The sequence below is a fragment of the Oncorhynchus nerka genome, linkage group LG4 (genome assembly GCF_034236695.1).
Source record: "Oncorhynchus nerka isolate Pitt River linkage group LG4, Oner_Uvic_2.0, whole genome shotgun sequence".
Taxonomy (NCBI): domain Eukaryota; kingdom Metazoa; phylum Chordata; class Actinopteri; order Salmoniformes; family Salmonidae; genus Oncorhynchus; species Oncorhynchus nerka.
The window spans coordinates 91806364-91822875 of NC_088399.1; the positions used below are offsets into that span (position 1 = coordinate 91806364).

The following is a 16512-nucleotide window of genomic DNA, read 5'->3' on the forward strand; positions in this document are numbered from 1 at the left end:
TGTTCAGCTGTGTTGGTTGTGTTCTATCCTAACTGGTGTTCAGCTGTGTTGGTTGTGTTCTATCCTAACTGGTGTTCAGCTGTGTTGGTTGTGTTCTATCCTAACTGGTGTTCAGTTCTATCAGCCTAACTGGTGTTCAGCTGTGTTGGTCCTGTGTTCAGCTGTGTTGGTTGTGTTCTATCCTAACTGGTGTTCAGCTGTGTTGGTTGTGTTCTATCCTAACTGGTGTTCAGCTGTGTTGGTTGTGTTCTATCCTAACTGGTGTTCAGCTGTGTTGGTTGTGTTCTATCCTAACTGGTGTTCAGCTGTGTTGGTTGTGTTCTATCCTAACTGGTGTTCAGCTGTGTTGGTTGTGTTCTATCCTAACTGGTGTTCAGCTGCTCATTATGTAATACTGTATAATTAACTGCCCTGTTATCTCAACCTACAGTGTGTTCTGTAACATGGACAGCTTCAGATTAAAACACACTGTGTGTACAGTAAGTACTGTGGCCCTCTCCCTGACTGACTGTCAATGCAGCACAGCACACATCTGTGGAGCATCGTACTGCTCCACTCCATCATCAGGACCACAAAATGTAGATCAGACACTTTCTCCCGTCTGCCTCCCTCCTTACCTCCTTCCCCCACTCCCTCCTTCCTGTTCTCTCCCTTCCCCCTCCCCCCCCTCCCTCTCCTTCCCCCACTCCCTCCTTCCTGTTCTCTACCTTCCCCCTCCCCCTCTCCCTCTCCTCCCCCCACTCCCTCCTTCCTGTTCTCTCCCCCCCTCTCCCCCTCCCCCTCCTCCCACTCTCTCCCCCTCCCTCTCCTTCCCCCACTCCCTCCTTCCTGTTCTCTCCCTTCCCCCTCCCCCCTCTCCCTCTCTCCTTCCCCCACTCCCTCCTTCCTGTTCTCTCCCTTCCCCCTCCCCCTCTCCCTCTCCTACTCCCTCCTTCCTGTTCTCTCCCTTCCCCCTCCCCCTCTCCCTCTCCTCCCCCCCACTCCCCCCTCCTTCCTGTTCTCTCCCTTCCCCCTCCTCCCACTCTCCCCCCTTCCCCTCCCCTCCCCTCCCACTCTCCCCCTCCTTTCCCTCCCCCTTCCCACTCCCCCCCTTTCCCACTCTCCCTCCCCCTTCCCACTCTCCCTCAATTCCTTCCTCCCCTCCCTCCCCCCTCTACCATCCTCCCCCCCTCTCTCTCTCTCCTTTCCTCCCCCTCCTTCCCAATCTCCCTCCTTTCCTCCCCCTCCTTCCCAATCTCCCTCCTTTCCTCCCCCCTACCTCTCCCTCCTTCGCACCCCCTCCCCACCTCTCCCTCCTTCGCACACTCCCTACCCCATCCTTTCCCCCCGCCTCTCTCCCTCCTTCGCTCCCCGCTTCCCCCACTCCCTCCTTCCCGCCGCCCCCTCCTTCGCACCCCCTCCCCACCTCTCCCTCCTTCGCACTCTCCCTACCCCATCCTTTCCTCCCCCCTCCCTCTCCTCCCCCCCACTCCCTCCTTCACTCCCCCCCTTCCCCCACTCCCTCCTTCACTCCCCTCTTCCCCCACTCCCTCCTTCCCGCTCTCTCCCTCCTTCCCCTCCCACTCTCCCCCTTCCCCTCCCCTCCCACTCTCCCCCTTCCCCCTTCCCTCCCCCTCCTTTCCCCTCTCCCTGCTTCCCTCAACCTCTGTTCTGGGTCACTAATTCACACAGACAGACAGAGGCCATTGATCATGAGTACATCCCAAACAGCACCCTATTCCCTACATAGTGGATCCTGGTCAAAAGTAGTGCACTATATATGGAAAAGAGTGCCATTTTGGACGTATCCCATGTCTGTAAGTAATACCCAGGCAACGGATGTAGGTGGATGTAAAGAGGTAACTCACAGGCTGGAGTAAGGTGGCTTTCACTGGACGGGGCACACATGAAGAGTATACTCACCACTTCTAGAGGCAGTCTTCTCAACACTTTAAACTGTTTTTTGGGGTCCAGTTTGTAGATATGTTTGTCTGTGATCAGTAAAGCTCGGTCTGAGCTTTTATTGAATCTGTTCATCTGAGAGAGAGAGAAAGATATGTTTTTATTTTGCTCTATAATAGCAGCTTTAATGTAGAAATCAGAACTATCATGGATCAAACCAGCCAAAAACAGAAACCAGGACAGATATGTGAACACAAAAAGTTCAAGTCTAGATCTGAAGTTAAAGGTTTTTCCAAAGAGGGAAAGAGAGAGAGACAAAAAGCAACTGAAACTCCTCTTGGCAGTACAATAGGCTATGTTTTCATACCTTCCTACAGAATCCAGACAAAATGACCTGGTTGTACTCATACCTTCCTACAGAATCCAGAGAAGATGACCTGGTTGTACTCATACCTTCCTACAGAATCCAGAGAAGATGACCTGGTTGTACTCATACTTTCCTACAGAATCCAGAGAAGATGACCTGGTTGTATTCATACCTTCCTACAGAATCCAGAGAAGATAACCTGGTTGTATTCATACCTTCCTACAGAATCCAGACAAAATGACCTGGTTGTATTCATACCTTCACACAGAATCCAGAGAAGATAACCTGGTTGTATTCATACCTTCCTACAGAATCCAGAGAAGATGACCTGGTTATACTCATACCTTCCTACAGAATCCAGAGAAGATGACCTGGTTGTATTCATACCTTCCTACAGAATCCAGAGAAGATGACCTGGTTGTACTCATACCTTCCTACAGAATCCAGAGAAGATGACCTGGTTGTACTCGTCTTTGTTCCTGAGCTCTTGGGAGAATAGTATGAAGTTGGAGCTGCTTTGACGACTGTCCCTCACCTGGAATCAAAGACACACATTATGGATGAGTCACACATGGCACACTAGTCACTTCAAAGTGCACTACTTTTGACCAGATCCTTGTTTTTTCTTTAATCCTTATTTAACCAGGTAAGTTGACTGAGAACATATTCTCATTTACAGCAATGACCTGGGAAATAGTTACAGGGGAGAAGAATGAGCCAATTGGAAGCTGGGAATGATTAGGTGGCCATGATGATATGAGGGCCAGATTAGGAATTTAGTCAGGACACCAGCATCAACAACCCTACTCTTACAATAAGTGGCATGGGCCATTTTAGTGTCCACAGAGAGTCAGGACACCCTTTTAACATTCCATCCAAAGACAGCACCCTACACAGGACAATGACCCCTTGGGTTCACTTGTTTTTACATCGGAGGAAAGAGCACCTCCTACAGGTCCTCCAACACCACTTCCAGAAGCATCTGGTTTCCCATCCAGGTACCAACCATTAACCAACCCTGCTTAGCATCAGCAGCAAGCCAACAGTCGGATGCATTGTGGTATGCTGCTGACAATGGAACCTGGTCAAATGTAGTGCACTATATAGGGAATAGGGTGCAATTTGGGATTATGCGATATATTACACTAGCCTGATTCACCATCCTAACCGCTACACTCTCGTTTCGGATGTAATATCAGGACGGTCTAACAAGAATAACATTACATGATCCCGTCTGCCTGCTGCCAACTGGATAGCATCTCCTCATTAACCAGAACACTGTTCGTATAACCTTTCCCGGCCTCTTTCAAAATGATATCAATGATTTTCTGAGACGAGCAGATCACAGCACGATAGAAATGATATCAGACACTGACTTTGAGGTGAATTCAGAGATGGGTCACGGTTTTTATGGCCGTCTAGTTGTCCTGTACAAGGCTTTTACCCACGTAAGTTTGCGGTAAATGTGAATCTTTATATGAATTTTAAGAAATATCAATATGTAAAAAGATACAATCTTAAGCTCTGTTATTACAGACAATACCTCACCACAGGCTCATGAGAACGTTCAGAGACTTAAGATCGGAATGAACTGCATAACAGTATTTCACATTCTGAAGGTTATACGGTGCATTCGGAAAGTATTCAGACCCCGCGACTTTTTCCACATTTTGTTACGTTACAACCTCATTCTAAAACGGATTAAATAAAACAATTCCCTCGTCAATCTATACACAATACCCCATAATGACAAAGTAAAAACAGGTTTTTAGAAATTTTAGCAAAAATAACTTATTTACATAAGTATTCAGACCCTTTGCTATGAAACTCGAAATTCAGCTCAGGTGCATCCTGTTTCCATTGCTCATTCTTGAGATGTTGCTACAACTTGATTGGAGTCCACCAGTAAATTCAATTGACTGGACATGATTTGGAAAGACACACACCTGTCTATATACGGTCCCACAGTTGACAGTGCATGCCAGAGCAAAAACCAAGCCATGAGGTGGAAGGAACTGTCCGTTGAGCTCCGAGACAGGATTGTGTCTAGGCACAGATCAGGGGAAGGTTACCAAAAGAATTCTGCAGCATTGAAGGTCCCTAAGAACACAGTGGCCTCCATCATTCTTAAATGAAAGAAGTCTGGAACCACCAAGACTCTTCCTAGAGCTGGCCACCCGGCCAAACTGAGCAATCGGGGGAGAAGGGCCTTGGTCACACTGACAGAGCTCCAGAGTTCCTCTGTGGCGATGGGAGAATCTCCTTGAAGAACAACCGTCTCTGTAGCACTCCACCAATCAGGCCTTTATGGTAGAGTGGCCAGACAGAAGCCCCTCTTTAGTAAAAGACACATGACAGCTCGCTTGGAGTTTGCCAAAAGGCACCTAAAGACTCTGACCATAAGAAACAAGATTCTCTGGTCTGATGAAACCAGCATTGAACTCTTGGCCTGAATGCCAAGCATTACGTCTGGAGGAAACTTGGCACCATCCCTACGGTGAAGCATGACGGTGGCAGCATCATGCTGTGTGGATGTTTTTCAGAGGCAGGGACTGGGAGACTAGTCAGGATCGAGTGAAAGATGAATGGAAAAAAGTACAGAGAGATCCTTGATAAAAACCTGCTCCAGAACACTCAGAACCTCAGACTGGGGCGAAGGTTCACCTTCCAACAGGACAATGACCCTAAGCGCACAGCCAAGACAACACAGCAGTGGCTTAGGAACAAGTCTCTGAATGTCCTTAAGTGATCCAGCCACAGACCGGAATTGAACCTGATCAAACATCTCTGGAGAGACATGAAAATAGCTGTGCAGCGACACTCGCCATCCAACCCGACAGAGCTTGAAAGGATCTGCAGAGAAGAATTGGAGAAACTCCCTAAATACAGGTGTGCCAAGTTTTTCCTATTTTGTTGCATAACAACCTGTAATTTAAATGTATTTTTATTTGGATTTCATGGAATGGACAGACACAAAGCAGTCCAAATTGGTGAAGTGAAAAAAATTACTTTAAAACAAAAAATACAAAATAAAAAACTGAAAAGTGGTGCGTGCATACAGTATGTATTCACCCCCTTTGCTATGAAGCCCCTCAATAAGATCTGGTGCAACCAATTACCTTCAGAAGTTACATAATTAGTTAAATAAAGTACACCTGTGTGCAATCTAAGTGTCAAATGATTTGTCACATGATCTCAGTATATATATATACTGTATATATATATATGTGGGCCTTTCAGACAGGTGTGTGTGTGTGTACATATATATATGTACACACACACACACACACACACACACCTGTGTGGCCCCAGAGTCTGCAACACCACTAAGCAAGGGGCACCACCAAGCAAGTGGCATCATGAAAACCAAGGAGCTCTCCAAACAGGTCAGGGACAAAGCTGTGGAGAAGTACAGATCAGGGTTGGGTTATAGAAAAATATATCAGAAACTGAACATCCCACAGAGCACCATTAAATCCATTATTAAAAAATGGAAAGAATTTGGCACCACAACAAACCTGCCAAGAGAGGGCCGCCCACCAAAACTCACGGACCAGGCAAGGAGGGCATTAATCAGAGAGTCAACAAAGAGACCAAAGATAACCCTGAAGGAGCTGAAAAACTCCACAGAAGAGATTGGCGTATCTGTCCATAGGGCCACTTTAATCTGTACACTCCACAGAGCTGGGCTTTACAGAGGAATGGCCAGAAAAAAGTTAATTGCTTAAAGTGTTCACCAAAATGCATGTGGGAGACTCCCCAAACATATGGTAGAAGGTACTCTGGTCAGATGAGACTAAAATTTAGCTTTTTGGCCATCAAGATGAAAACTGTCTAGCGCAAACCCAACACCTCTCATCAACCCGAGAACACCATCCCATGTTTTTCCATCGGCAGAGACTGGGAAACTGGTCAGAATTGAAGGAATGATGGATGGCGCTAAATACAGGGAAATTCTTGAGGGAAACCTGTTTCAGTCTTCGAGATTTGAGACTGGGACAGAGGTTCACCTTCCAGCAGGACAATGATCCAAAGCATACTGCTAAAACAACACTCGAGTGGTTTATGGGGAAACATTTAAATGTCTTGGAATGGCCTAGTCAAAGCCCAGACCTCAATCCAATTGAGAATCTGTGGTATGACTTAAAGATTGCTGTACACCAGCGGAACCCATCCAACTTGAAGGAGCTGGAGCAGTTTTGCCTTGAAGAATGGGCCAAAATCCCAGTGGCTAGATGTGCCAAGCTTAGAGACATACCCCAAGAGACTTGCAGCTGTAATTGCTGCAAAAGGTGGCTCTACAAAGTATTGACTTTGGGGGGGTGAATAGTTATGCACGCTCAAGTTACATTTTTTGTCTTATTTCTTACTTGTTTCACACCCCCAAAAATATTTAGCATCTTCAAAGTGATAGGCATGTTGTGTGAATTAAATGATACAAACCCCCCCAAAAATATATTTTAATTCCAGGTTATAAGGCAACAAAATAGGAAAAATGCCAAGGGGGTGAATACTTTCGCAAGCCACTGTAGCGTCATACCCAAGAAGACTCGAGGCTGTAATCAATGCCAAAGGTGCTTCAACAAAGTACTGAGTAAAGGGTCTGAATATTTATGTAAATGTCATATTATTATTTTTTATTTGTAATAAATTTGCAAAAAATTCTAAAAACCTGTTTTTGCTTTTTCAATATTGGGTATTGTGTGTAGATTGAGGATTGTATTTTATTTGAATAAGACTGTAACGTAACAAAATGTGGAAGACGTCAAGGGGTCTAAATACAGTCCGAATGCCTATAGTGAATGTACAAGTATGTCTGGAATATGGATTGAATGTGTTGAATCGTCTGAAGTGTAAACCAATGGATTGACCATGATAGACTCAGCTTGACCTGATGCAAGGGTCAATGAGATGATGAGATAGAGGAGTAGATAATTGAAAGCAGGAGATTGGGACGTTTGAGACGGTTGTCATAAACAGTTGAGCCTTTGTTGGCTCAGGATATGACATGGGGGGGCAGAAGGGGGTTGAATATGGTTCTAGGATATGTCTCAAATGGTACCCTATTCCCTATATAGTGCACTACTTTTGACTAGGACCCATTGGACTCTGGTCAAAAGTAGTGCACTATTTAGGGAATATGGTGCCATTTGGTACGCAAGCCTAGTCACAAGCCACTAGAAGACCAACTGACTGCCTCATTGACTGATTAACAGGACCAGCCCTTGTCACGGTACCCAGAGGGGGCCTGTCATGGCTCCAACGACCAAACGTAATTGTATTAACCCTTTAACGAGTCGTGAGTGAGACCCATTAGAATGGGACTGATTGTGACTGCCTTTGACTCAGCCAACCACAATCTGCTGGCCTTGTGGTTCATCACACGCGTTCCTTCCTGCCTGCGATGGATGCTTCCGGAATGATGTCATTGTATCTCCTCTTATGATGTACTGTATACTGGTCTGGGTCAGGGTGAGTGTGTGTATGGTGTTGTGTTGTTGTTTCAACATGCGCTCTAGATTTTCTGGTGAAAGTTTACCTCTTCAGTTTATGTGACATACAGTAGATACTCATTCCATTCATCAGGATTTGAGACCAATCAAGACAATGACTAAAATAACATAAACAAGGCATGAGGGTTGAAAGTAATCTTATGTGAGAAGTCTGATTAGGATTTTGTCCCTCGTGTAGGAGATCCAAACAATTTTTTAAACTGAGAGAAAGTACTGAACATACATGGCCGTGCTGTGTGAGTGACTCACATTAGCCAGGTAGTCTCTCTCCCAGGATCGACCACAGCCCCAGTCCTTCCTCTCCCCATTCAGGGCCCCCAGAGCAGCCACCTTGGCCCGTATCTCCCCCATGTCAAACGGTGGGATGTTCTTCACTATCTGCCACGCACGCCATCTTGGGACAAACAATGTAAAACACAGAATATATCAAAGATGTTGCAGAGAAAACTTATTTAGGTTATTCCTTTTCAAGGTTTATGTAGGTACCTTTTGAATTGGGGGCGGCAGGGTAGCCTAGTGGTTAGAGCGTTGGACTAGGAACGGAAAGGTTGCAAGTTCAAATCCCCGTTCTGCCCCTGAACAGGCAGTTAACCCACTGTTCCTAGGCTGTCATTGAAAATAAGAATTTGTTCTTAACTGACCTGCCTAGTAAAATAAAGGTAAAATAAAATAAAAACATTTTTTGTAAATTCTATAAAGATGATCTATATATATATATATATATATTGGGCTCCCAGGTGGTGCAGCGGTCTACGGGACTGCATCTCAGTGCTAGAGGCATCACTACAGACCTTGGTTCGATTCAGAGCTGTATCACAACCGGCAATGATTGGGAGCCCCATAGGGCGGAGCACAATTGGCCCAGTGTCGTCCGTGTTTGGGTAGACCGTCAATGTAAATAAGAATTTGTTCATAAAGGACTTGCCTGTTAAATGAAAGAAAATATATATTTATATATAAAGATGGTCTATATCAGTCTACACACAGTACCCCATAATGACAAAGCAAAAACAGGTTTTTAGAAATGTTTGTAAATGTATTAAAAAAAATGAAAAAATGAAATATAAAATTCTCTACAGATCCTCAGTCCCTGCCGCTGAAAAACATCCCCACAGCATGATGCTGCCACCGCCATGCTTCACCGTAGGGATGATTTGAGGTTTCCTCCAGACGTGATACTTGGCATTCAGGCCAAAGAGTTCCATCTTGGTTTCACCAGACCAGAGAATCTTGTTTCCCTTAGGTGCCTTCTGGCAAACTCCAAGCAGGGTGGCTTCCGTCTGGCCACTACCATAAATGCCTGATTTGGAGAAGTGCTGCAGAGTTGTTTGTCCTTCTGGAAGGTTCTCCCATCTACACAGAGGAACTCTGAAGCTCTTTCAGAGTGACCATGGGGTTCTTGGTCACCTCCCTGACCAAGGCCCTTCTCCCCCGATTGCTCAGTTTGGCCAGTCGGCCAGCTCTAGGAAGAGTGTTGGTGGTTCCTAACTTCTTCCATTTAGGAATGATGGAAGCCACTGTGTTCTTGGGGACCTTCAATGCTGCCCACATTTTTTGGTACCCTTCCCCAGGTCTGTGCCTCGACACAATCCTGTCTCAGAGCTCTATGTACAATTCCTTTAACCTCATGGCTTTGTTTTTGTCAACTGTGGTACCTTATATAGACAGATGTGTGCCTTTCCAAATCATGTCCAATCAATTTAATTTACCCCCAGGTGGACTCCAATCATATTGTAGAAACATCTCAAGGATGATCAGTGGAAACAGGATGCACTTGAGCTCAATTTCTAAACTCATAGCAAAGGTTCTGAATATTAATGTAAATAAGGTATTTCTGTTTTTGAAAATGTCTTAAAAACTTTTTTCACTTTGTCATTATGGGGTATCGTGTGTTAGATTGCTGAGTATTTTACTTATTTAATCAATGTTAGAATAAAGCTGTAATGGAACAAAATATGGAAAAAGTCAAGGTGTCTGAATACTTCCCGAAGGCCCCTGTAGATGGTATATCTATATAAATATGGTCTGATGTTTTGTATCTGTCTATAGTGAAGAAAAGAAGTATGACAAAACGTAAACGCAGACTCCTTCCACACACACGTACTCACGCACGCACGCACACACACACACACACACACACACACACACACACACACACACACACACACACACACACACACACACACACACACACGTACTCACGCACGCACGCACACACACACACGTACTCACGCACGCACACACACACACACACACACACACACACACACGCACACACACACACACACGTACTCACGCACGCACACACACACACGTACTCACGCACGCACACACACACACACACACACACGTACTCACGCACGCACACACACACACACACACGTACTCACGCACGCACACACACACACGTACTCACGCACGCACACACACACACACGCAAGCACGCACAAGTACACACACACATCAATGACAGCCTCTCTTACTGTAGTTAGGATTAACTTTGATGTCCCAAGGGGGAAATTGTTTTAGACACACAGTACTGATGTATATAAAATGGACACTGTACATTACACACTCAGCTTCTGCACATTCTATTTATCTGTGTGGGGGTTACCATGGGGACTGACTGACCTGCGGTGCAGCTTCTGCGTGATGCTGTGGAATTGTGTGAGGGCTGCTGGTGGTGTGGGCCACTCCACGCTCTTCCCATAGTCAGCCATGCTGCATACGTTGGCGAAGCGTCGCTCCACCTCCCAGAAGTGGACCTTGACCTTGTAACGCTTGTAGCAGCCCATGATGGCAAAGATGGCACGCATCCGCCGGCAACGCATCCTCGCCAGCGCCCCGCGCCACACCTGGTGGGGAGAGGGAGGGAGGGAGGGAGGGAGGGAGGGAGGGAGGGGGGGGGGAAACGTGGGAGAGAGAGAGAGGTTATAGAACTGAAACATGTTCAAATGTACAAGAGGTCCCCCTCACAAGCTATCTTATTGAAGTGGTGAGTTGAGAAAAAGGTGCTAAAAACACTACAGTACATGAGTCAAGACACTCAAAAACACTACAGTACATGAGTCAAGACACTCAAAAACACTACAGTACATGAGTCAAGACACTCAAAAACACTACAGTACATGAGTCAAGACACTCAAAAACACTACAGTACATGAGTCAAGACACTCAAAAACACTACAGTACATGAGTCAAGACACTCAAAAACACTACAGTACATGAGTCAAGACACTCAAAAACACTACAGTGCATGAGTAAAGACACTCAAAAACACTACAGTACATGAGTCAAGACACTCAAAAACACTACAGTACATGAGTCAAGACACTCAAAAAACTACAGTACATGAGTCAAGATACTCAAAAACACTACAGTAAATGAGTCAAGACACTCAAATACACTACAGTACATGAGTCAAGATACTCAAACACACTACAGTACATGAGTCAAGATACTCAAAAACACTACAGTACATGAGTCAAGACACTCAAAAACACTACAGTACATGAGTCAAGACACTCAAAAACACTACAGTACATGAGTCAAGACACTCAAAAACACCACAGTACATTAGTCAAGATACTCAAAAACACTACAGTACATGAGTCAAGACACTCAAATACACTACAGTACATGAGTCAAGATACTCAAAAACACTACAGTACATGAGTCAAGACACTCAAAAACACTACAGTACATGAGTCAATGGCACCCTATTCCATGTATAGTGCACTATGGGTTCTGGTCAAAAGTAGTGGACTATATAGGTAATAGGGTGCCATTTGGGAAAAATCTAAGTCTTTCCAGAGACCGTCAGGGCTTCTTCTCCACTTAGAGAAGTGCCTCGGCTGCAGATTGACCCGGATGAATCTCTTCCCAAAAGGCAACCTATTCCCCATATACAGTAGTGTACTACTTTTGACCAAGAACTATATGGCTCTGGTAAAAAGTAGTGCACCGTATAGGGAATAGGGTGTTATTTGGGACTCAATCCCTGGAGTGGGTCGCAGAGAGAAAAGCAGGGTATTTATTTCACAGAGCAAGAAGAGGAGAAAAAATGATAAATGAAATGTTATGTAATGATGGTTCTGATTGCATTCATTATCCCAGTTATTGTAATCAGAGCTTTCTCCACTTGACTAGGCAGATTAATGAATCACATTGGGTAGAATATGGCTTCGTCCCAAATGGCACCATATTCCCTACATAGCGCACCACTTACTCAAAAGTAGCGCACTAGATAGGGAATTGTGTGCCATTTGGGATTCGACCTATGACTGGGACCCAAATCATTGTCGAGCTGAAGACAAATGAAAGGCAGAAGTCTTAGTAGGAGGCTGCTGCTGTGTGGTTCAGATTGTGACGGCAAACTGTCGATGGGGGTTTTAATTAGGACTAGCTGAAAAACAGGAAAAAGGACATTCTCATCGAAGTAGCTTAAAATCCAGGATAAAAGCCATAGTATTAACTGTAGAGTCACTGAGAACAAGGTTTTGTTCAGTAGAAACAAACAGAAGAAAACATTTGAAACAGAAAATGAAAAGGAGCTTTCTCACTGGACAGATCCAGAAGAGGTATTACTGTCACGACTTCCGCCCGAAGTTGGCTCCCCTGCCTGTTCGGGTGGTGCTCGGGGGTCGTCGTCACCGTCCTACTAGCCGCTACCGATCCCTTTTTCGTTTGTCTGTTGGTTTTGTCTTATTAGTTTCACCTGTGTGTATTTTGGTTTAATTAGCTTCCCTATATGTAGTAGGTTGACTCGGGATTGTTTTTTGTTACTCTGTTGGTTGTGGTTTTCCTGTTTGTATTCTCTGGACTGTTTGGTCCTGTGTTTGGGCTGGTCTGTTTTATGCGCCCTGTATGTTGGCGTGACCGTTTTTTGGCCGGAGAATAAATCACGATTTACTGAACCCTGCTCTCTGCGCCTGATTCCAACCCACCAATCCTAGTAGGCTGTGACAATTACATCCTGATTCCAACCCACCAATCCTAGTAGGCTGTGACAATTACATCCTGATTCCAACCCACCACTCCTAGTAGGCTGTGACAATTACATCCTGATTCCAACCCACCAATCCTAGTAGGCTGTGACAATTACATCCTGATTCCAACCCACCACTCCTAGTAGGCTGTGACAATTACATCCTGATTCCAACCCACCAATCCTAGTAGGCTGTGACAATTACATCCTGATTCCAACCCACCAATCCTAGTAGGCTGTGACAATTACATCCTGATTCCAACCCACCAATCCTAGTAGGCTGTGACAATTACATCCTGATTCCAACCCACCAATCCTAGTAGGCTGTGACAATTACATCCTGATTCCAACCCACCAATCCTAGTAGGCTGTGACAATTACATCCTGATTCCAACCCACCAATCCTAGTAGGCTGTGACAATTACATCCTGATTCCAACCCACCAATCCTAGTAGGCTGTGACAATTACATCCTGATTCCAACCCACCACTCCTAGTAGGCTGTGACAATTACATCCTGATTCCAACCCACCAATCCTAGTAGGCTGTGACAAATTACATCCTGATTCCAACCCACCAATCCTAGTAGGCTGTGACAATTACATCCTGATTCCAACCCACCAATCCTAGTAGGCTGTGACAATTACATCCTGATTCCAACCCACCAATCCTAGTAGGCTGTGACAATTACATCCTGATTCCAACCCACCAATCCTAGTAGGCTGTGACAATTACATCCTGATTCCAACCCACCAATCCTAGTAGGCTGTGACAATTACATCCTGATTCCAACCCACCAATCCTAGTAGGCTGTGACAATTACATCCTGATTCCAACCCACCAATCCTAGTAGGCTGTGACAATTACATCCTGATTCCAACCCACCAATCCTAGTAGGCTGTGACAATTACATCCTGATTCCAACCCACCAATCCTAGTAGGCTGTGACAATTACATCCTGATTCCAACCCACCAATCCTAGTAGGCTGTGACAATTACATCCTGATTCCAACCCACCAATCCTAGTAGGCTGTGACAATTACATCCTGATTCCAACCCACCAATCCTAGTAGGCTGTGACAATTACATCCTGATTCCAACCCACCAATCCTAGTAGGCTGTGACAATTACATCCTGATTCCAACCCACCAATCCTAGTAGGCTGTGACAATTACATCCTGATTCCAATCCACCAATCCTAGTAGGCTGTGACAATTACATCCTGATTCCAACCCACCAATCCTAGTAGGCTGTGACAATTACATCCTTTGCTTCAGAACATGTTCACCTGCTTTGTCTCTACTCAACACGAGCCAGGTTGTAATCTCGACTTTAACCATCACCACAGCCTCGGACCGTTAGAAGGGATTACCTTCTGTAGGAACAGCACCAGGACAGGGATGAGAGCGTCTCTCTCCTGCTCCATACGCGACATCATCCTGGAAACCATGCTGCGTGACAATAGCCTCCACTGCCTCCCTGTCTGTTCCCATCAGGTGGTTGGGCCAGGTGTACTCACAGGTCATCTTATACCTACAGGACACACAGGAGAGGAGAAGAAGACTTCATGATACAGGAAGTTGTGTTTTTGACATAATATAGGATTGGAGTAGCGTAGTCCCAGATCTGTGCTTTTAAGCAACTACAATGCTTATTGGCATGACAACGAGTGACAAGGAGCTGGTATGATAGCGCAAACAGACAGGCACTCAGGCTAGGAATCGACATTGGACAGATTCAAATCATTCCATTATACACATGGTTAGAACACAGACAGTCATACAAAGCTTGTTATTCACATAACGTGTCCGAATGTCATTGCATTCATGGACATTGCCTTTAATTCCAGAAGAATGACTCATTCTTAATAATGTAATGCTTTCACCCCAATGACCTCTGACCTCAGGGTATGCATGACCTCTGACCTCTGTAGGAAGCGTGTGTAGGCTTGGCGGTAGGCGAACCCTGCTCTCCGCACTCTGACGTTCTCCAGCAGGCCCAGGTACGCCACCTGGTGTTGGCAGCGGGCATCGTCAAACAGCGCGGGAGACTTCATGTCATTTGGCTTAATACAGCGAACATAGTACGGCTCCTGCAACACACAGAGTAGTGGAACAGTCATACGCTGGTCATATAGGCTCCTGCAACACACAGAGTAGTGGAACAGTCATACGCTGGTCATATAGGCACCTGCAACACACAGAGTAATGGAACAGTAATACACTGGTCATATAGGCTCCTGCAACACACAGAGTAGTGGAACAGTCATACGCTGGTCATATAGGCTCCTGCAACACACAGAGTAGTGGAACAGTCATACGCTGGTCATATAGGCTCCTGCAACACACAGAGTAGTGGAACAGTCATACGCTGGTCATATAGGCTCCTGCAACACACAGAGTAGTGGAACAGTCATACGTTGGTCATATAGTGTACATAATGTAATATTGGTAGGTAGCCAGTAGTTAAGAGTGTTGGGGCAGTAACTGAAAGGTTGCTGGTTCGAAACCCTGAACCAACAAGGTGGAAAAAATCTACCGTTATACCACTGACATAATGGGTTTCTTCCTAGGTTTTGGCCTCTCTAGGGAGTTTTTCCTAGCCACCGTGCTTCTACACCTGCATTGCTTGCTGTTTGGGATTTTAGGCTGGGTTTCTGTACAGCACTTTTTTTATTTTTTTATTTATTTCACCTTTATTTAACCAGGTAAGCAAGTTGAGAACAAGTTCTCATTTACAATTGCGACCTGGCCAAGATAAAGCAAAGCAGTTCGACACATACAACGACACAGAGTTACACATGGAGTAAAACAAACATACAGTCAATAATACAGTAAAAAAAAAACAAGTCTATATACAATGTGAGCAAATTAGGTGAGAAGGGAGGTAAAGGCAAAAAAGGCCATGGTGGCAAAGTAAATACAATATAGCAAGTAAAACACTGGAATGGTAGTTTTGCAATGGAAGAATGTGCAAAGTAGAAATAAAAATAATGGGGTGCAAAGGAGCAAAATAAATAAATAAATTAAATACAGTTGAGATATCAGCTGATGTACGAAGGGCTATTTAAATGCATTTGATTTGATTTGATTGAGCAAGGTAGTTATCCCCCAAACAACAACTGCTCCAAACAACAACTGCTCCCCAGATGTCAATTAAGGCAGCCCCCCCCCTCCCACACACACACACACACACCTCTCTGATTCAGAGGGGTTGGGTTAAATGTGGAAGACACATTGTCGTTGAAGACATTCCATTGTACAACTGACTAGGTATCTCCCCTTAACAGTCATAATATGATATGTTATATTATACTCTACTCGGGACGGCGCTTCCACACTCGCAAATAGACAAGTCAAAAAGCAATATAGTGTCAGACAGGAGAGAGACTAGTTGGCTCGGGTAGACAACTTTCTAGAGATCAGACTGTACTGTACTCAGAGGTGCATAGCCATGCCATAGAGGACTGCATATGCCTTGTGAAATGATGCAGAAAAACATCCCAAGCTATCTATCTATTATAATATCAATGCATCATTAAACTCTAGCTCTGCCAAACTCACAGTGACTGTGATACAGTGAGAAACTATTCAACTTTGAAAATGTCATATTATTATACTAAAGCTTTTAGTGCACAGACAGTGGTTATGACCCACATTACACCCTATTTCCTATGTAGTGCACAACTTTGTACCAGAGCACTATGGGAACAGGGGGCCATTTGGGAGGCAACCATTATCTGTTTTCTCTGTTTTTAAGTGTTCT

At 44.9% G+C, this 16512-nt stretch overlaps 1 protein-coding gene across 1 annotated transcript in view; it reads right to left on the reverse strand.

Annotated features, from left to right (window-relative positions):
- LOC115115174 (unconventional myosin-Ig-like) overlaps positions 1-16512 on the reverse strand; it is a 93136-nt gene that overhangs the window by 43846 nt on the left and 32778 nt on the right. Inside the window, 7 exon segments of the mRNA XM_065018031.1 lie at positions 1903-2016; positions 2679-2783; positions 8011-8155; positions 10393-10616; positions 14120-14168; positions 14170-14280; positions 14673-14839. Of these exon segments, the coding sequence (XP_064874103.1) occupies positions 1903-2016; positions 2679-2783; positions 8011-8155; positions 10393-10616; positions 14120-14168; positions 14170-14280; positions 14673-14839 (915 nt within the window).